This window comes from Corylus avellana, chromosome ca9 (assembly GCF_901000735.1).
Source record: "Corylus avellana chromosome ca9, CavTom2PMs-1.0".
Classification (NCBI taxonomy): domain Eukaryota; kingdom Viridiplantae; phylum Streptophyta; class Magnoliopsida; order Fagales; family Betulaceae; genus Corylus; species Corylus avellana.
In genome coordinates this window covers 21,736,479-21,758,728 of record NC_081549.1, presented here as the reverse complement: position 1 = coordinate 21,758,728, position 22,250 = coordinate 21,736,479, and the positions used below count along the sequence as shown (strand labels likewise).

The following is a 22,250-nucleotide window of genomic DNA, read 5'->3' as shown; positions in this document are numbered from 1 at the left end:
GAACCATCCTAGTTGTCAAAGAGGTATCTGGACACTTCAACAGCCACTCTTCATTCTTTTCTTACTTGCGGCCACAATTTAGGTCATACTTAGCTACAAATTTTTCGACATGAATACCCATTATGAATCCCACCATATCTTTATCATTTTTGAGTTTGGCTCGACTCTAATGAAAAAATTACTAAAAAAATTTTATGCAAAAATAAACTGTCAAAATTACAAGATTAAAGGGTAATTCTAGATATTTTTCACTTGAGACAATCTTGACCATTTATTTTTGAGCAAAAAAACTTCTAATGATGTTTTCAATGCAGGAGACAATTTCAATTAGGGGATGATGCACTCATGCACACATTAGGTTAGGGCCTAGGGGTACCCTCCTATCTCTGAACCCCTTTCTCTCTCCCTCTCACTCTCTCTCTCTCACAGATATGCACTCATACACACGCCGCGTGCTGTTGATCTTTACCCGTGGAAAAGTGGACTCCTCTGAGGCTCTAACAACTAGCAAATTGATGGGGTGTCCTTTTTTATTTATTTAGTTATTTGTTAATTAATAAATAGGAGAGGGTAGGATAAATTTAGCATAAAAAAATGGTGAGACTAGGATATCTACCCGTCTAAATCATAAGAAAGAAAAAAGAAAAAAAAAAAAGAAAAGAAAAGAAAAGAAAAGAAAAAAAAGAACAAGTATTATCTAATTAAAAGAGGTTGAGGACATTTGACTTACGAGAAAGCTATGGTGCAATGACCATGGAATTATAATTATATTTTAGATAGATTAATATATAACAAACTACGATGTTGTAGGGGTATGGGGAAGGAATCCTACAATAGAAAAAAACAATAAAAACAAAATTAGTAACACTAACGTAAAGCAGCCAATATTGATTAAATCGTTCTATATATGAATTTGACTCCAGACCCCATAATTTTCCAATTCTATATATTTTGGGTGACAATAAGAGACATGTCAGATTAAGGTGTCGGAGCCAACTTTATGTCAAACCATGCCTAATTCATGAACCAAAATGATTAGCCCGATTGGGTACTACATATAGTCTATACAACTTTTATTGCAATTTTCTTATAAATTCATGTGTTAGAGGTGAAAATTTGAACAACAAAATTTGACAAAACAGTTTACATGAGTACTACGTAGACTGTCATCTCAATTTATGAGAGAATTATAATAAAAATTGTACTACTTCTAATAGCACTCATTCACTAAGCCCTATTTAATTTGAAATCTCATTAATTTCCTCCTTTGGGTCAACAATTTTGATTTGTATTCTTAGCTACAGTATCGATAAAACAGTGCTATCAAGAACGTACATGTTATTCACGAGATTAATTAGCTGCCCACCGAATAATTATTAGCTTTTAAATATTATAGATATATTTGCCCCGGAATGTTTAAGATAGTAACTAAGAAAATATTTGGGGTACTATATATACTCCAAAACCTTTACAAAAATTAATTACTAGGCAATCCACATGACTCTGGTGAAAAAATTACGTAACAAAATTTGATAAATAAATTTAATTATCTAGTGAATGGTGTGATAAGAATAAAGTGGATAATTATGTTAATTTATAAGAAATTTGTCGTAAAAACTATAATAAAGATTGATATGAGCGTAAACAGAATATATATCAATGAAATTAACAAATGTTTAGCAAATGATAGTAACGATAATAATTATAATAATAGTTGGAAGAATTTGTAAAGAATTTTGGAATTTAAATGAAAGGAGATAGGAATAATAGGTAAGATGTAACATTATAATTAAGCTGGGACCCGATAGATGCATATTGTATCAAAATAAGACAACTTTCACCTTTGACGTGAATTAAATATTTAATGATTTACTAATAATTAATATTACCCTGCCAACCATGCATACGTCTTGAAGTGAACACTCTGCTTGAATATAAGAATATTATATATAAGCGAAGAAATTCGGCATGACCCCCCATGCATTTGCTGACACAATAAGCATAAGATATGTATGAATGCACTATATTTAATTAATTTATACAAATGCAAACGCCGGTGGTATATTGTTTTGTTCTTTATTTTTTTAAATTAATTGATTTGGATGCGAAGAAAATAAATCATTACAATAGCAGTAGATATATATTCTGCTTCTCATTTATATGCATATGAGGTGTACGTGATGAATCATGCACGTTACATTTTTTTTTTTTTAAAAAAAAAACTCTGAGACCCAATTAGAAAGCGATTAACGGAAGAATTTCTGACTCGTTCACTCTGGATTTTACCCGAAACGTAATTTTCGGAACATGAATGAGGGAAAAGGGAACAAATTAATTAACAGGTTCTTTGCTTCTCAACTCACTAATTTGTTGGCCGTTTCCAATTTTTAAATGCGTTGGACACATGATTCAGTGCTCATGAGTGAAAACGCATGGACTTTCACGAAAGGATGTCTGTCTACAATATTATTCTAAGCTTCCGGCCGTTTCCTTTGTTTATAAAATTTGCATGGCATATTGTCGATCCTTTGTACTAATATAGTATATATATATAGCGTAGATGGGAATACATTTAATTAATTTATCTACCAAATTAATTAAGAAGCATTGGAGCTTGGAGGCATATGGAGCAGTGGCCGTGAAGCTTCTTCGAGATCATTATGGTGCATGCCATGCATGCATGACATGACATGTTATGGCAATGGCATGATGTTAATAATATTAGAAAGCACGACTCTCTGGGGAATAGTTAATGGTAAATATGAGAGGAAGTTGTATAAGACGACAGACATCCTCATTCTCAAATAATGCGTAAGATCCGCATTAATAGGTTCACGTATTCTCATGCAGCTTAAAATAATGGGATAAAAATATATAAATGTAAAGAAAAAGGGAGCAGAAGTACTGTTGGGCGTTGACCTCACAGGTTAGGTGTTGGAGTGAATCTTTTCAGACCATCCTCTGTTTTTAATGGGGCAAATTTTTGTATCTTTCCTGAGCTCTCCACGCCATCCATTTGGTGTTGCTCTAGCCTCTATCAATTTCTTTATTCATCAACAAAAGTTCTCTCCAGTCTCCAGAAACTTGTGTTTGGAAGCTAGCCTAGTGTAGGCAGAAGTAAAAGGAAGAAAATGTAATAAACTTATGGGAAAACTCAAATTTAGTGTAGTTTAGGTTTTCTTGTTATTATTTTAATTTAATCCTGGAAATTGTAATATATATAGTTGTGGAGTTGTGGTGCTTCCATTTTTGAGAAATGAGATGGACATGGAAGCACAGCATGCAACTATAGGCAGCTCTCAAGAACTTCGTGATCATAAAAAGGAAAAGACATCCTCTACACTATCATGATGACATCAATCACGGTTTGTTGAGACCAGGCCAATACACGTGGGAGGAAGGAAAAAAAGTTTCTCTTCCAAAAGTTGCAGCTTAAAAGTATGACTCGATGGTCGTATATTACTTTCAAAGCTGGTGAATCTGCAGGTTGATTATGCACGAGGGAAGGGGACTTTTTCGTGGAATAGGATGCTCTCCATTGAATGATATATTTCTTTGTTTCGATTAGATTTTATAGCATGTAATTGTGTATATGGTACTATGTACATACCTATAGTATATTATTTAAAAATTTTAAATGACGTGACAACATATACATTAATGTTAAATGCTATAAAATATAATCTGAATCTTGAAATAGTTCATATTCAATTCTCTATTGCACTTGAAATGAAAATGATAATGTTTCAAACTTTGTAGCGGCATCGTGGGACGCTTGACACCCATGACCTTGGCTCAATCGGCGGAACCAAGATGTCGCCAACAAGTTTGTTACTAAGGATACAATAACATTTATCATAAATCTCTTACATACTGCTAGTTGATCATTAAACAAGAAAATTAACTTGATAATTTTTTTTTTATTATTTTTTTTTGGCACTCAAGTAGTGCCAATCCACGACATTGATCATGTACATGAATTTGTAAGAAATTATAGTACCCAAATATTTTTCCGAGTAAGCTCCCACATTAGGTCAAATTTCTTTAATTATCATTTTTTTTTTCTTCCAAATTTACATCCAAATGATGAGAAGATTTTCGAAATTCTCCATATTGAAACCCCTGAATGGCTTGTTTCTACTTTGGGTAATACATGAGTCTGCAGGTGCCACATCCTTTTGTTTTTGCTAATCAACAGCAGTGAGAATAATGAAAGTTAACTGAGGATTGTGATCAACGCGCTATATACTCACCTAAGTATATACGTTCTTCTTTATCAAAAATTAACATAAGCAAGTTTGTTTGATTGCGAGTTTCGAATTCGCTCTTATACCATAATATGAGAAATGACTGATTTAATTATTTAAATAATATTATAATAATTTTTTTGTGACGATTATCTTTTCCCCGTTTAATTTAGTAAATAACATTAATCTGCTATTGTTGACTAAAAACCCATGGTTGATGAGGCAATTTTCTTCTTCTCCTTTTTATTTTATTTTTTATTGTCTTTCCCCCTCCCCCCCTTTTTATATAAAACAAAGAATTCCCAACTTCAATGCTACAATTTTTTTTTTTCCTATTCAAAGTGGGGGGAAGGAGATGGAGAATTACATGAACACAAACGAAAACGACAGAGAAATTCTAGTAACAATCGGGAATGAGTCAAATAAATGACTTGGCCCATCAAGTGAACCGAAGTGGTCAAAAAAGGCTGTAATAAATGACAAAATTTCATCAATGGAACAACACCCGTAGCCGACTCAACCTTCAGTGGTCAGAAAAGGACAACAAAGCCGACCATCAGTAGTCGGAAAGGAGAGGAAGATCTCTGTCAAAAATACAAAACCGACACGACCTCTTCAATACTGCAACTTGGTTATAAGTAAAGATGAAACCAGAGGGTGGCCCTTTGATTTTGAAATTTTTGGATAGATTGAGAGGGAACTTAGTATTATTCAACAATAGTCAATCCCTTATATATATGATTAATGTTAATGTTTTTAGTCGTTTTTTTATTTTTTATTTTTAATGAAAAAGTGTTTGTTAATATTTTAAAAAATATATAAATAAAGGAGGACAAAGTTTTATCATACGAAAACGTACACATTCCCAGCCAACTGTAAATTTCGAGTGTTTTATTTTTTCCTTTTTATGAAAAACAAAAAAAGCAAAAAAAAGTTTGGCAATTAGCCTAGAAAGGTGACAAGGGGTGAAGAAGCCCCAGCTCTCAAAAATCCTCGAGGAGGAACAAACCCCGTGATTCCCGACGAAAGGCAAATCTCATTCTTATTTTTAAAGTTTGGGTCTGAATCAGAAACAACAGAGCATCACACAACCACACATGCCTCGATCAACCACCAACCAGCCAGATATTGAGTCCTACTACACTACTTCCGTCTTTCAACAGACCTACAAATTAACTCTTAGTTAATATTCTAACACTCTTCTTTATGTGTGAGATCAAATTTTGTCATATACTAAGAGATGCCTAACACGTGCATAAAATATTTAATTGAAATATGAGAATCTAACACATGAATGATGAATTAGACAAGATTTTAATTTATAATTTTTACTGTGATATTATGTTAAGCCTTTGAAATAAGTACTGATGATCATAGGTATACGTATTTTGGAAGTCCCAACTTATTTTAGAATCCTCCAAAAAGGGGAGTCTTCTAAGAAGACAGATTTGGGAGCTTCTCATTTAATTGAAAAGTATTAATCATTGAGTAAAAGTACAGATAAAAGCCTTCAAATTTTTTTAATGTTTACAATTCTTTCTAAAAGTATTTTGCTCCAAAAGTTGTGTTAAGCAAGCTAAGGACTGCTTTTCTTCCATGGAGTCTATTAAATTAAGATGTGTCTAAAATACATGTGATTCTTATATACATTTTTAAAAATGCATATAAAAATTAAAAACACATGTATGTAATATATAGCTTTGCTTATTGGATTTCATTGATCTAGATAATATTTTAAAATGAGATTCTTGAAAATTGTTTATATATACATGCAAGATATAATATTTGAGTTGTCTTGTCATGTATATAGCCCACAATTTTCACACACACACACACACACACATATATATATATATATATATTGGTGTAAACAATATCCTTTATTTTGAATCACTTACCTATGCAACATTCCATTGTGTGTTTAATTATCTCGATTATATTGATGGAATTAAATTGGTTGGGTAAATAGCAAATAAAACAAGACAAGGGTACTGTTAAAAGACTAGTTTCACCAAGTTAATGAAGATATTGTAATTAATCTTAATCCTTAATGAGGAAAGTAAAACGTACTTAATTGTCTGATAAATACTCTTTCATTTATTTAACTATGACTTGGCAAATAGTACAAGGTGGGGATTGGTTCCCACCAATCCACCCCTATTATTGTTTTTCCTGGTCAAGGAGTTTGGTCTACAAGAGAGATGCCTTCTACTCTTGTTGGCACGTAAAAGATTTGGACTCACACGAGCCAAACTATATATATATCTTCCATCATTATGACATCCATGCATACGCACACATACATACATACATGAATGTACATCTCATATATGCATGTGTATGTATCATCTATGAGCATTCACACAATGTGTAAATAGAGAGAGAGAGAGAGAGTTGTAGGGTCAAGATATAGGGTTTGCATTCCCATCTGGGTAGATAGAAGTGTAGCTAAGTTTGTATTGAGAAGAAAGATATGTAAATTATTTCTTGCTAAGATCTATCAAGTCCCAGCATGGGGGAGGAGAAAAGAAGAGAGAAGGTAGATGACAAAGTTCATCTCTTAGCAAGCTACCAAAGGGCCCTAATCCCTAATTATTCCTTCATGTGTTAGCTTTGTCTCATCTGCCACAAATCCTCTACTTGGAGAAATCAAGCAAAAGGAAGAAGAAGAAACTAGAAAGAATGATGGAGGAATGCTCAAAGATAAGCCTCTCAAGCCAAAATGATGATCAGGAGGGGAGCGAGAGCGGGGAGAATGATGATGAAAGCAAGGCTAAAAATGGAGGGAGCTCAAGCAACAGCACGGTGGAAGAGAGCGAGAAGAAGTCATCGGTGCGTCCTTATGTTAGATCCAAGATGCCTAGGCTCCGGTGGACTCCTGATCTTCATCTTCGTTTTGTTCATTCTGTTGAAAAACTTGGTGGACATGATAGTGAGTTCAATTAATTTCTACCCAAGAAATTATCTAAATTGTATGGAGATTAATTTGAAGCCTTAATTTGCATCATATGTTGTTAATTGTTTCGGTGCAGGAGCCACACCAAAGATGGTTCTTCAGCTGATGAACATCAAAGGACTAAGTATTGCACATGTCAAGAGCCATTTACAGGTATATATATATATATATATCATATCTACCCATAATTTATGAACATGGGATGCCATAATTCTCTCTTTCTAATATAATTTTCCATGTATTTTCACTTGGGTATTTTCACTAGATGTACAGAAGCAAGAAGGTTGATGATCCAGGCCAAGGTACACCAAATTAAATTTCCATTTTTTTTTCCTGAATTTCAGCACATAAAAAAAGGTAGGGTTTCTTTATCAGTTCATGATGCAAAAAAAAATCGTTCTTCACATGACAGTATTAGCCGATCATAGGCATCTTGTGGAAAGTGGAGATCGCAATATTTATAACCTCAGCCAACTTCCCATGCTTCAAGGGTATAACCCCACCCACAATTCCAATTTCCGGTACGAGAGTTTGTTCAAGAAAAAGTTTTTTGTTTTTCTACCTTAATTAATTTTGATCTCTTTAATGAATTTGATTTTATAACTTTTCCTAGATATAGATTTGGAGATGCTTCTTGGACTAGTGCTTATGAAAACTTGTTGGGTTGTCCTGCCGGCCGTAGCTCAACCTCCGGTGGTGGATTTTATGGCACGGTGGGTGAGAAGTTCTTTGGTAGCAACTTTAGCAATAGGGTTAATTGCAATTTCCGTACCACTTTCGGTGATCAACAATCATCAGCTTGGAGAAACACCCATGAAGTGAAACATGAATCTTTGCAAACTCAACCCAGATTGAGTACTCCTACGACTGATCATCATCTGCAACCTCAAGTACAAGATTTCAACAAAACAAGTAATATTCTACCAGAGTGGAAGACGTTCAAAAGGAAGGCCTTGGATTGCGAGCAGCTGGATTTGGATCTCTCTCTTAGGCTAACTTCAAGGAATCATGAAGTTGATAGTAATCTCTCCCTGTCATTGTACTCACAATCATCCTCGAGTCTTACCAGTTTGAAGGAAGGCCCCGACGATGCTAAGAAGCAAGAAAAAAGGACAAGTACTCTGGATCTGACTATATGAATGAGACAATTCTAAGTGAGATCTTGAGGTACTTGTCCCAAATAATGCTGCATTTTATGATTGTCTTGTAAGTTGTACCACCATACAAATTAGTAGCCGCCACTTTTTAAATTTTTTTGTTAATTACTTGTTTCTTAGCTCAATGATCAATCTGCCCTGAACAGTATATATCAACAGATGTCCCTTACATCCATCTCATGATGCTTCGTTTTTCCTACATGGGTAAAAGGTTAAGCATCTGGTTTTTCTTGGTGAGCATCAAATGATGCTCCGTTTTGCTACATGGGTGAAAGGTTGAATATCTGGTTCCTGTCAGCAAGCAGGCGTCAGGTATAAGAACCTAGCTAGCTAGTTGTTTGGTCTTGTTGAAGCAGATTTAGTTTGGATGGCCGGACTAGTAGCTGGCTGTTTGAAGCAGATTTTTGGACGGCCAGACTTGTGATGGGTCACCAGGACAGCCAGACTTGTGACGGGTCACCAGCAAAACAAAGAAAAAAACTACCAAAGTGACACGGCCGGAAGGGGCGGGGCTGATAGAAAACCTCCCATAGTACTTGAGTCAGTAGGGTATTTTATGAGAGAAAACTTAACAAAAAGTTTAAGATGGCCTAGAGAGTGTTTTTCTTCTTTTTTGCAGGTGATCTTCCGCTAGTTTGACCGTCTAAAAATATGCTTCAACTGTCCTTCACTAAATTGACCGTCCAAAAATCTGCTTCGACGGTTCTCAACTTGGCCAGCAGGTGTAGCAAAGTGCAAATTGGGGATAGAGCAATGGGTCTTAACGAGGCTAAAAAACAATGTACGTAAAGTTTGCTTATTTGAGATCCATACTTACATTATGTTCTTGAAGAAAGATTAGCGACAAAGCTATTAATAATGATCACTACCTCAAAATCCTGTTATTATTCTTAATAAATATTGTTCCCTTTGTAAACATGTTTAAACCTGTTCAATGGTGGACGAAAATTGTGTAGAGATGAATCAGTTTCGCAAGACCTATCTGATATATAAGGCTTAATCAAGCCACTGATATGGAGCTTTGCTTGTAATTTTCCACAATAAATATGGTGAGCTAGGCTTGGACTAGTTTTATGATCATATACATAGCAATTTGAATACATTGAATGCTTCGAATCATTTTGAAGTGCGGAAGAATAGTAATGCTAATTTTCACACCTATTTTACACTGGCTGACGTAGTGTGTTTTGAGTGGTCTTCCATGTCAACCACTTATAAAAAACAAAAGAAAGAATATTAAAATATACTACTTCAACTGGTGTAAAATAATTGTAATAAATGAATGCAAAAAATAATATTACTCTCTATTGATATTCAACTATCATAGTGATAGTACAAGATTCACAGTAGTACCACTCTATGCGATGAAAAACTTCATATACATGGTTCTAGTTATTTCTAAAGTCAGTGTGAAAAGTTATGTTACGACTATAGAGAAATACTATACGAACTACCACTACTTTTACATTTCTAAGTGCTGTTATGTTACTCCCTAAGGTAGTAGTTGTCATGTCAACTTTCCACTACAAAAACTCTTAATTATATCTGCTCATTCTCTCTATACAATTGCCACCTTAAGAAGTAAGCAGTCAGAAGTGTAAAAGTTAGAGTTCTTATAGCATTTTTCTATGGCAATAACATATTCATAGCAATGAAATTTAATTTCTTTTATATGGTTTGTTAATGAACCTATCGGCTCTAGAAGAGGATGTATTGCATGAATTTCATAAATCTCTCAATTTGTGGGAAGGCTGGATTTGATCATAGCCTTCTTATATTACAATAAGATATCTAGCTTAACTGCCATAGTATCAAAATTGGAATATGATTGAAGTAATATATCTTTTACTATAACTTCTGTCAAATTAACGTGACTGTCAACATGGCATTGTCACATCAATCATAATTAAATTTAATTGTTTAATGATTAATTGACGTGGTAAGTGTTATGTAGTGGTAGTTCACGTCATTCTGTCTCGTTAACCACAATCAAATTAAATTGTTCAGTGGTTGACATAATAAGTGTCACATGAACTATCACGTTAATTAGTTTGTAAGAGACTTGAAGTAAAAAATATAATAATCCTAACCGCACTCATAAATATTTGGTAAATTAATAACCTCTGGAGCTGAATTTTTGATTCAACATTCTTTCTTTCAACGAAAAAAGAATTTGATTGTTGTTGAGATAAGTTGCTTGGACAAGAGTAGTCACTTTGACTTAATATTTCAATGGAAAGAAGAGGCAGGCGTCAATAACAGCTGCTGCTTTATTTGACCAAGTCCTCCCTTCATATAGTTTACTTCTTAGATATTGCAAATAGCATCATTCCCTGGAATCTAGCTGATGAAGATATATAATCTCATTTCATTATTATTTTTTATATATATAAATTATTCGCTCAGAGACATTATAAAACACTTTGTCAGAGAGATTAACAAATTGCATTAGAGTTCCTTAATTAAACCAAACAAGCACATTAATTATCTTTTAATTTTCACATAAGTCATGCAAATTTTTTAAAAAGTCACAAGTACTTAATATTACCCAAGACGGAAGTGAAAAAATTTCTCGTCTGGGATATCAAAAAGTAAACATACAAGAGAGAGAGAGAGGAGAGACCTTTTACTAGGTCTCACGGGCCTCTCTTGGGTCTTCTGATTATGGGCCTCATATTGGGCTTTCCGGGCCTTGGTAGCCGCAGTGCTTTTATTCGACTGGGTTTTGGGTCTGGTTTATATTGAATTAATCTGGTATCTATCAACTATGTCATCTACTAAACAAGTAAATTTATTAGTTAAATTTTGAGAAATGCTATAATGTAATAAAATGATTATTTTTGGCATATAAAAGTGTTAGGTGGCAGAGATCATAGGCTCTATCTATAGTTGCTATGGCCCCACCCACTGATAAGCCTATGACCTCTTGTCACCTAGGACTTTTATGGGCCAAAAATTGTATTTTTATTGCACTATAGCATATCTCTTAAATTTTATTGCTTAATTTTTTCGTACATGTGGACAACATGGCACTCATGTCGATTACCACATGAGTTTGAAAAAAATTGTAGGAAAAAGTTTACATACCCTCCTCAAGCTACCACTCAATTGACAACGTTTTTTAAACTTTTAATTGCTATAATGTCCCTTTCAAACTGCCAAAAATTGTCAATCTCTCCTTAATAACAAAAATGCCCTTAATAAAATTTAAAAAAAAAAACTAAAACTAAAAAAAAAAGAAAAGGAAGTATATATATTATTTTTTTTTTGAATTTATAAAAGTATTTTTGTCAAATTGACAAAAATTAACGATTCACAATTTTTCGTAATTTGAAGAGAATATTATCAATTGGGTGATGATAATTTAAATGAAGTATGCGAAGTTTTTTCAAAATTATATTACCCGGACCATTGTTTACATATGATGTGACATAATTTTGGCGCATCCAATGATCATATCTAGCTAGCCTACAATTCTTCTAGTGACGGATCAAATCATGGAATATAAACTAAAATCCGACCTTTGATGTGATATAATTTTGGCGCATCCAATGATCACGTGTAGCCCACACATCTTCTAGTGAACGGATCAAATCATGATATATAAACTAGAATTCGATTATGCAATTTTTGGATAATAAAGGAAACACTCTGAAAATCTGAAGGCCTTAATAATAAGTCATCCACGTCGTAAGTAAATGCTCGTTATTACATCTGTTTATCGAGACGAAAATGTCTGTTTTGTAGCGTGTTTATACATATAGGACACCAATAAAAAATAAAAAAAAACGCCCACCGTGGGGCTCGAACCCACGACCACAAGGTTAAGAGCCTTGCGCTCTACCAACTGAGCTAGACGGGCTTATGTTTGATTGTTCACTTATTCTATTATAGTACTAATAAATCAATCATTAAGAGTGATTTTGCAGATACAAGCTAAAGAAAAGAAAACTATGCTTGATTTTGGACATCCACAATGGCAAGTCTTTGACAACGGTGAGTTGTTGTTCAGAATCCATCTAAAGGTCGCTTGATGAGACAATAAGCGGTTGATCCCCAACAAGAAGTCATCATTCAATTCGAATAGATATCTAACTAGTCTCGCACCAGGATAAATTGTTAGGAGAATTAGATTTTTTCTTGTGCCCTTCTAAATGTGCTATAATTTTTTAAATTACCATTAAATTTGAGAAAATTATTATTAAATTTGAATTTATTAATAATTTTTTAAAGACATGTCACATTTGATAGAATGGAATGAGTTGATGATAATAGATCCACCGTTAATCATCCTCAATTATTGCGTAAATGTTTTAAAACGCTGGTTAAATCGCACATTTTAAAATTAATCACTAAATAAAACCGGCTGTGAACCAATTTAAATTAAGTGTCTATTACTCTTTTACCAAAACCCTCTCGAACTATTTTTATGAACGTGAAATCTACCAGATCACATTTACAATTTTTTGTAAGAGAAATTATTCTTTTTTTTTAAAAAAAAAAAAAAATGGTGAGCACCAGATGAATGATTGATCACATAATCAGTGTACTACTTTCTCGCATCTCATAAGGAATCAATATATATGATTGACATGATGGGAATAATATATATATAGCAGCAACCTCAAATATATATTACACATGGCCTAAGCAATGAAACGGCAAGACTAGTAGTGATCAACCATACGCAATTGCTATAAATCAGACGGCTGTGGCTAAGTTCTCCAACAGGCAACAGCCCTCAGATGGATGTTGCAACTCATGGATATGCCGATCGATCAAGGTCTGAGTGATCTAGCTTGCTGGGGAGGTCATGATGATGAGAGCGCTTTATATACAGAAACACGACAAGAAAGACGATGAACGCTGTGAAAAACAGTAGTAGAATGATCATCATTATCTCACCGTGGAGAAAGAATTTGGGGTCACCGGAGAACAGAAGCTCCTCCTTTTGATAATAGCTAGGCGCCATGAATGGTGATGATTGAGCTCTGCCCGCCATAGAATTGGTGGAGGAGGAGTACTGGATCGAGCCTGCGTATTTGCTTTGCTGGATGTGGAGGTGGTTTTGTTAGGCTTGCGACGACACGTGCTTGAATCGGCCATGTACGAACGCGCAGTTGTCGGGGAATATGTCAAGTGAGTAGGACAATGAGCTAGGGACCTTTTGTGTCTTTATGCATGATCAATAAAAGATTGAAAAGGATATCCCATCCGTCATTTGTTATATATTTATTTATTTTTATTTTTTTAGAAAAGTGTTTTTGTGAAAATAATTTTAAATATTTTGCAAATATTTTATGTTTTTAATTGTTTATTTAATGCTTTTTTTAAAAAATAAATAAAACGAAAGGAAAAAGAAAATAAAGTGTTTTGAAATGAGGAACAGCCCTCTAGCCATGGGGATAAGCATCCAATGTATTTGGTATGGGCATTTAGTTTTATTCCCTTTCCCTTGCCGCAAGACCATACTATGTATAATGAAGTGTTGAGGTTTTTAATATGCAGTATTATACGACAAAATTTGGATTATTCATTTAAAACCTAGTGTTTTTTATTTTTTGGGTGTTCTCCACGTCCTTATATATTATTTTCTAAAATCATATACCTTGCCACATGCATTAAAGGTTAAAATTAAATTAAACCAGACAGACTACTAGCACTTCAATTTGAAGCTTCTTTAGAATTCATTATAAAGCATAGTTTTACTTAGTAACTAGGTAATGTGGGACTTAGCACTCATGATTATCTTTATAAACTACTCACTCTATGTGAGTTTCTTCTCATCTTTTCAATATAGAACTGGGGTGTTATACACGGAGTCTGAAGCTCAACCGGTTTAGGTAATACAAAAAGCAACAACACAACAATAGAACATAAAAGAAATATTTTTTTAAGCCTTTATAAATTAATGTCATAGTTCACATGATAATTCTATGAGTATCGTTACTTATTCTAAAAGTTTAATTTGATAGAAGAAAAAAAATGGGAAAAGTCCACATACTCCATTAAACTACCACCAAATTTACAATGTCTCCCAAAACTTGCAATTCGGTACCCTCAAACTACCACCAAATTGATAATGTACCCACAGTGATAAAAATACCCTTAATAAATTTTTTTTTAAAAAAAAAATCTAAAAAAAAAAAACTAAAGTAACTTTTATTAAAAAAAAATAAAAAATCTTTGGCCATGGCCTATGGGGTGGTTCGGCTACCTACACGAATCAATCACCAGGTTTGCTACAACATTTTTAAGATATTTGAGAGTGAAGAACTTTATCAGAAAACGTTTGGAACCGATGAGATACGTCGGCAGTTCCTGAGATGGAGGTGCCAGTTGATGGAGAAGGGCATTCGAAAGCTTGATTTGAAGTTCGGTGATGCCTCTTCCTTTATCCAAACCAATGATCTGAACAAGTCCCCTTAATTTTTTGTTGCAGTTACCATGTTTAGAAACACCATTTTTCTTGGGTTCTATTTGGTTTTCTTCTGGACTGCGTTCTTTAGAGAGAATTGGGCATGTTCTCTGTATACAAAATGGAGTAATTAATAATTTTGGATACAGATCTTCATAAACGGTCTGTTCTGCTACTATGCTCTCAATGCCCTTATATCTCCTTTCTTAACCTAGAGAACCAAGAGCAAATTCGTTGTTTCTCGCCTAGCCAGTAGCCAGCAGGGTCATAAAGAAAGATCAGCCATGCACCGACGCCCGAAATCAAATCTGTGTTGTGCAGAGAAAGCCTACAACTAGAAAACAGTGAAGAACGGACCCGATTCACTTTCGAGAGCCACTATTGAAACCCTAGCTTGGGGACCTCAGAGTTTGTGACGTCCTAGCTTGGGGACCTCAGAATTGTGACGTTATATATATATATATATATATATTGCAAACGAAATAAAAAGGGCTCATGGAGGTAAGATTAAGAGTTTGAGAAGGCTAACTTGGTAGATTTTTTTTTTTTACTTAGCCTCTTAGGCGACTGATTTGTGTGTCCTCACTCCGATCCCCAGTCTCGATCTATTGGCTGTGGAAAAGTAATTCTAAAAATGTTTTTCAAAAACATATACAAAAATTTAATAGTTGTTGTTCCTCGACTCTTGGTTTGACTGCTTTTCTATTTGCAACTTGAGAATCTATGATTTGGGTCAGGATGATCAAACTCAAATCGCGAGACTTAACCATTCCACGAAGGCTAATGTGAGGAAATAAAGCATAGCATAAATAATAACAAGACCCAACTTAAAAAGGGAACCTAGATATCTTGACTAGTCGTGTTAGCATATATAATGGTTGTGTGGAGAATTATGTCGAGATTGTGGCACATAGAATGACCACTCCATGATATCATATCTCAACTGCACCGTGATTTCAAAGCGAAGAATTAATTTGGCTATGACCATAACCTGTTAGCAAGTGTAGAATATGTCATGAAATCTGACTACAACCATAATTTGCCAGTAAGCGAAGCACGACATTTGGCTAAGGTTGCACCCCTTCAATTTCTTTTTATATTTTATATTTATTTATTTTAGGGGACACATGTTATAATATAATTGGTGTTGATGTGACATTCTAACTGTTTTCATCTCAAAATTTTGGATGGAAGTTGATTATATGAACCTATTCGTTAATTTTGCTTGCCGTGTGAAATTTTTGATAACTTTTTGTACCCAAAAGCTAGAGCTTTTTCGAACTCAATAAAAATAATTTTAGTGAATGATTTTTCATTTCTTTTTTTTCATTGGCTGTTGTAAAATCATATGCCTTGTAGCATGCAATATTAAAGGTTAAAATTACATTACGGTCACGTTCTATTTTTATCAAGTGTAATTAATTTTAGTGGCTCCACCACAAATAATGGAGTAGCAAATGTAAATGTCATTAAAGTGAGTTCCTTCGACGCCAACTAGGGCTTAGGAATTCCCAAAAAATAGCTCAATCGGCTGTGGACCACGCCTAATAAAGCGAAAGTCACTAGTTTGAATCCCCTCTTTCTCTTCCCTTGTGTGGACACGTCAAAAAAATAAAAAATAAAATAAAATAAAAATCTAGGGCCTAAGGGATATAAGTAAGAGATTAGGACCGAGGACCGAAGAAGTTCATGCCCACAATTGATTTTTCATGGAGTAGTGGCTCCACGTTGCATCTCAAACTAAAGTTTTTCTTTTTCGACCCATCTTCTAGGGGAGGCTTAAAGTTTTATTTAAGCCTCTATAAATTGATGTCACAGTTCACATGATAATTCAATGAGCATATATTATCACTTATACTAAAAGTTTAAGTTGATAAAATATATATCATTTAATTTATATTCTAATAATTTACCTCACATGTTGATTAGCTTGCTAGATTCCAGGACCCATTCCAACTAGTCTACAATTGTTTCGAAAAGAAATTTAGCAAGGAGTTGTATTATCGTCATCCCTTCCCTAACCGAAAAAGAACATATGATTGTATTTCTTTTGGGCTTTAAGTAATTAAAAGCTGGGACTGCATGTTCAGCTGGGCCTTTTCACCTAACCAGAAAGGTGTCCAGTAAGTTCAATTTCATAGTGGGCTGGGCTTTTTTTGATACTGAGCCCATAAAAGATAAAAATTGCAATATTATCCGAATAATTTTCCTTTCTTCAAAGCGTAATTGTATTATATATTTATATATCAATTGAAGCATATAATCTATAGTTGTCCAAAGATGCCTCGGAATTTCAAATATAATCTTTAAAGAGAAGAAAGCCGTGATATTAAAAAATGAGGTGGATGCAGGGGTAGAGAAAGTAGTGGTAGCAGGGCTAATTTCAATATATATATAAGCAAATGAAAAAAAGGTTACAAAGAGGGTGAATTTCATCATCTATTAGAAATAAGTAGGTTCCTTATGCGATGGCATGCATGCATTCCAACTTGCACAGGATTACAAGTCATTTTTGTGGGTCTAAAGACTAAAGTAACATTCTCGTATTATTAATGTTCTTAAGAATATGCTTCAGTGATGGCAAGAAGACAATTATCCACATATTTTCAAGAGAAATGAGGAGAAGGTCTTGCTAGTGGACCATAAATCAAGTCAAAGTTATTGAATATATATTGCGACTATTTTTATTTTATTTTTAATTTAAACTGATAGAAAAAAAAATTAATTTAATAATTTAATTAATATTTGTACACTCCTTTACATAAAGGTTCAAACTCTACCTTTATAAATGAGACATAACATGTATAATATTTAATTGAAATGTGAGGTGAATTATAAAAAACATGGTTCAAATTTAGGATATCTGTTATGATATTATGTTAAATTATTCGTTATATCTAAAAAATTAATTATTTAATTGATACACATGCGAGAGAGACGGAGGCAGACTTGAGGAGCATTAGGGCATTCAAGGCATGTAGGAACCTGGCGTTGAGATCTCTGCAGTAGGTCATGCGAGAGCGTGATACCACTAGGGGCAGTTAGGCCGATGAGGTAGCTAATTCGCCTCTTCTCCTTATGAATTTTTTTTTTTTTTTTCAAAGTGATTTAAAAAAAAAAAAAAATTGTATTAAAATATGATTTTTTTTTAAAAAAAAAATTAAACGAAAATTTTTAATTTTTTTAAAATGGAAATTTTTATTTAAAAAAATTATAAACAAAAATTAAAAATGAAAATTTATATAGGAAAAATAGAAATGTTTTTTTAATTTTTTTTGTATAAGTTTAGTTTTAGGTTTCTTGTATAAGTTTTAGCTAAATTTTTTGTTTTTATTTTACTAAGGGTAGTTTTGTCGTTAGGGGAACATTGATAATATTTTGATAGTTCTGGAGGACATTTTCACAATTAAAAATTTGAAAGGACATTGTCAAGAGTGAAGTTTAAAGGGGTATGTAGACTTTTCCTTTTCTTTTTTTTTCTTGGTCTTTCGCCAAACTATAAAACCTAAAAACCCTAATCTAAATCAATATTTGTTTAAGACTCAAATATAAAGATGAGCTCTTATTAAGATCTTGATAGTGATGAGATCTCGATATAGATCTCAAATACAAATCATAAATCAGACCGCATAACTAAGTTACATACCAAAAACTAAAATTCCCAATGACTTCAAGCAACAAAAAAAAAACTTGTTTCACCTATATTTTTAAACTTTGAGTAAAAAAAAAAAAAAAAGCTTTGAGTCGGGTTTGAAATGGAAAAAATAAAGTATTCAAAATAGGTTGGATAAAGCCTGAATACATTTGAGAACTAAAAACTCGACCAAACATGTTTTTTAAAAATAATAAAAAATAGTTGAAAATAAACATACACCCAAAGAAGCCCTAATTGTAACCTCCCCTCTTTCCCGCTACCTTCCCTATTACACCAAAGTTGCTACACCAAAAAGCTGTTGTTATGACGGATGAGTTAGTAAATGGTGTTATATTTGGCCCTTCGGATCAAATCATAATCGGATCTTATATAGAAAAGAAAATTCGAAATTAAAGATTCTAACCTGCTAAAGCCAATTTTTTTTTTATAATATTAATACCATTCAATTACTTGATTTCTGGGTCGAAGAGATCTTGCATCAATACCCGATTAAAAGGTTGTGCGACAGGTTATGCTTCTTCACTAAAGATATAACATCACTTCTCAATAATTGGAGACAAAAACAACATCGTTCTCATCTAAAGAATGATGAAGGCCGCAAATATGGTGTCGTTACCTCTTACGACACCATATTTGCAGACAATCCTTGGAAGATATTTGAAGCAACTCGGAGACGGGGTCGACCTGCAATAGCTTTTGTTTTTCCTGGAAGTTGGTAACCATATATGATTCTTCAACCATGAATGTGTTTAGGTTAAAATTATCATTATTTTTTTTTCCAAAATAATCACCACCACTTTCTCCCTTTCCCTCTAGCCGGAACAAAAAATCTCGCCATCGTCACTATCGGGACACCGGAGAATTGACGAATACATGAAAAGTAACCCAAAACTTCTTCTTACAGAGTCAATTTCACTCATGCTCCTGATGTAGAACACCTTTGATTTAGTTTGCATTTAGGATCCTGCTATCCCGATTCATTTATATCGGATATGAAGTACTTAACTCAAAACTGAAACTTCTACATTTTTTATTTATTTATGGAGTTTCTTAGTAATTAATGCTTAAAGGTCCCTATATTTCAGATTTCTTATCATCAATCCTTCATTGTAAAGTCGTTCAAGTACAGTTCATTTCTTGCATGTATTTGTCAATTATCCGGTGGCCTAATAGTGACGACGGTGAGATTTTTCGTTATGGCGAGAGGGAAAGAGAGAGAGAGAGTGGCTGTGATTATTTTGGAAAAAAATTAAACCAATCTATTGAGAATCGGTTTTCCAAAATAAACCCGTGGTGGGGATACTTTAGTTTAGTTTAGTTTTGTTTTTTTTTTTTTTTTCTTTTTTTTTTAAAAAAATAATTTACACCTAAGACTAGGAGGACACACACTAGAAGAGCACCTAACATTTGCCGAATATTATTATGTGTGTTCCACTGAGTCGGCTTCTTCTTCCGCCACAGACCACACAAGGTGGCCTTTCCACCATAGGAGTTGGGGCTGGAGAAGCACACGTTAGCCATAGGAGGTGAGTCAACTTCTTCTTCCACCACAACAGGAGGTGAGTCGGCCTCTTCCCCAGCAAAACAGGAGGTGGGCCAGATTCTTCTTCCACAACGGGAGGTGGCCCTTCCACCACAAGAGGTGGGTCCAAAGAAGCACGTTAGCCACAGGAGGTGGGTTGGCTTCCTCTTCCATCACAGGAGGTGGGTTCCACCACAGAGTTTCTTCTTCCAGGAGTGCGTGTGCTATTGGTGCTAGTAACAGGTTGTATATAAACACATTTGTGGTTGAAGAATCATATATGGTTACCAACCTACAGGAAAAATCAAAAGTTGTTGCAGGTCAACCCTGTCTCCGAGTTGCTTCAAATATCTTCCAAGGATCGTCTGCAAATATGGAGTCGTAAGAGGTAACAATACCATATTTGCGGCCTTCATCATTCTTCAGATGAGAACGATGTTGTCTCTGTCTCCAATTGTTGAGAACAGGGGTTATATCTTTCGTCGAAAAGTATACCCTGCGCACATCCTTTTAATGGGGTACTGATGCAAAATTTCTTCGACGTAAAAAATTGACTTCTGCAGGTGAGAATATTTGATTTTTAACTTTTTTTTGTGGAGATAAAATTCAATTAGGATTTCATCTGGAGGGCCAAACATAAGACCATTTACTGGTTGATCGGCCATAAGGAGAGTTTTCTGATGTTTGGTGTAGCAGCTTTGATGAACAGGGGGAAGGAGACGATTTGGGCGGCAAAGAGGGGGAAGTAGAACAGTAGGGCTTCATTGGGTTTCAACTATTTTTTACTTTTTTGGCTACGGTGAAATCGTTAAATGTGAGTGGGAGAACGGCGTCATTCGTCACTCGTATGACATCATACTCAATCGAAACGGTTGATCTTGATTAAGTAGATGAGGAGAGGCTGAGCTCAGCTTGTTCTCAGTGGCCCAACCTTTTAATCAGGTATTGATGCAAGATCTCTTCGACGTGGAAATTAAGTAATTGAATGGTATCGATATTGTAAAAAAAAAAAAAAATTGGCTTCGGCAGGTGAGAGTATTTGACTTCGAATTTTCTTTTGTAAATAAAATATGATTAGGATTTCATCCGACAGGCCAAATATAGCACCATTTACTGGCTCATCCGCCATAAATATAACACCATTTGACAGCTTTTTGGTGTAGCAGCTTTGGTGTAACAGGGAAGGTAGCGGCAAAGAGGGGGAGGAGACAATTAGGGCTTCTGTGGGTGTTTGTTTATTTTCAACTATTTTTTATTATTTTTAAATAACATGTTTGGGTCGAGTTTTTTATTCTATTTTGACTACCATATTTTTTCCAATTCAAACCCGACTCAAAGCTTTTGTTTTTGTTTTTTTTTACTAAGGGTAGTTTCGTCGTTAGGAGAACCTTGATAATGTTTTGGTAATTTTGGGGGACATTTTCACAATTAAAAGTTTGGGAGGATATTATCAATTGAGTGGTAGTTTAAAGGGGTATGTGGATTTTCCTTTCCCTTTTTTTTTTCCTTGGTCTTTCGCTAAACTATAAAACCTAAAAAGCCTAATCTAAATCAATATTTGTTTAAGACTCAAATATAAAGATGAGCTCTTATTAAGATCTTGATAGTGATGAGGTCTTGATAGAGATCTCAAACACAAATCATAAATCAGAACACATAACTAAATCACATACCAAAAACTAAAATTCCCAATGACTTCAAGCAATTAAAAAAACTTGTTTCACCTATTTTTTAAAACTTTGAGTAAAAAAAAAAAACTTTGTGTCGGGTTTGAATTGGAAAAAATTTGGTATTCAAAATAGGTTGGCTAAAGCCTGAATACATTCGAGAATAAAAAACTCGACTAAACATGTTTTTTAAAAATAATAAAAAATAGTTGAAAATAAACAGACACCCAAAGAAACCCTAATTGTCTCCTCCCCTCTTTCCCGCTAGCTTCCCTGTTACTCCAAAGCTGCTACACCAAAAAGTTGTCGTTATGGTGGATGAGCCAGTAAATGGTGTTATATTTGGCCCTTTGGATGAAATCATAATCGGATTTTATTTCCGTAAAATTCGAAATCAAATACTCTCACCTAATAAAGCCAATTTTTTTTTACAATACCATTTAATTACTTGATTTCTGCGTTGAAGAGATCTTGCATCAATACCCGATTAAAAGGTTGTGCGACAAGCTATACTTCTTCCCTAAAGATATAACATCACTTCTCAATAATTGGAGACAGAGACAGCATCGTTCTCATATGAAGAATGATGAAGGTTGCAAATATAGTGTCATTACCTCTTACAACACCA

General features: G+C 34.1%; 1 protein-coding gene and 1 non-coding gene across 2 annotated transcripts; one reads left to right on the top strand and one right to left on the bottom strand.

Moving 5' to 3' along the window:
* Window positions 1-6,696: 6,696 nt before the first annotated feature.
* LOC132162512 (uncharacterized) lies at window positions 6,697-8,508 on the top strand. Its single transcript, XM_059572744.1, has 5 exons — window positions 6,697-7,179; window positions 7,280-7,356; window positions 7,469-7,505; window positions 7,616-7,724; window positions 7,817-8,508. The coding sequence occupies exons 1-5, from the start codon at window positions 6,930-6,932 to the stop codon at window positions 8,340-8,342; spliced, it is 999 nt and encodes a 332-aa protein (XP_059428727.1). The 5' UTR covers window positions 6,697-6,929; the 3' UTR covers window positions 8,343-8,508.
* Window positions 8,509-12,149: 3,641 nt separating this feature from the next.
* On the bottom strand, window positions 12,150-12,222 carry TRNAK-CUU (transfer RNA lysine (anticodon CUU)). The gene has a single exon. It is a non-coding gene; the product is annotated as a tRNA-Lys (tRNA).
* Window positions 12,223-22,250: the final 10,028 nt, after the last annotated feature.

What these genes read in the sequence shown, in the direction of transcription:
- LOC132162512 (XM_059572744.1), top strand. Translation starts at nt 6,930, where the DNA reads ATGATGGAGGAATGCTCAAAGATAAGCCTCTCAAGCCAAAATGATGAT. An exon ending in ATGTCAAGAGCCATTTACAG is followed by an intron (nt 7,357 to 7,468) that starts GTATATATATAT and finishes TATTTTCACTAG; the next exon opens with ATGTACAGAAGCAAGAAGGT. An exon ending in ACCCACAATTCCAATTTCCG is followed by an intron (nt 7,725 to 7,816) that starts GTACGAGAGTTT and finishes AACTTTTCCTAG; the next exon opens with ATATAGATTTGGAGATGCTT.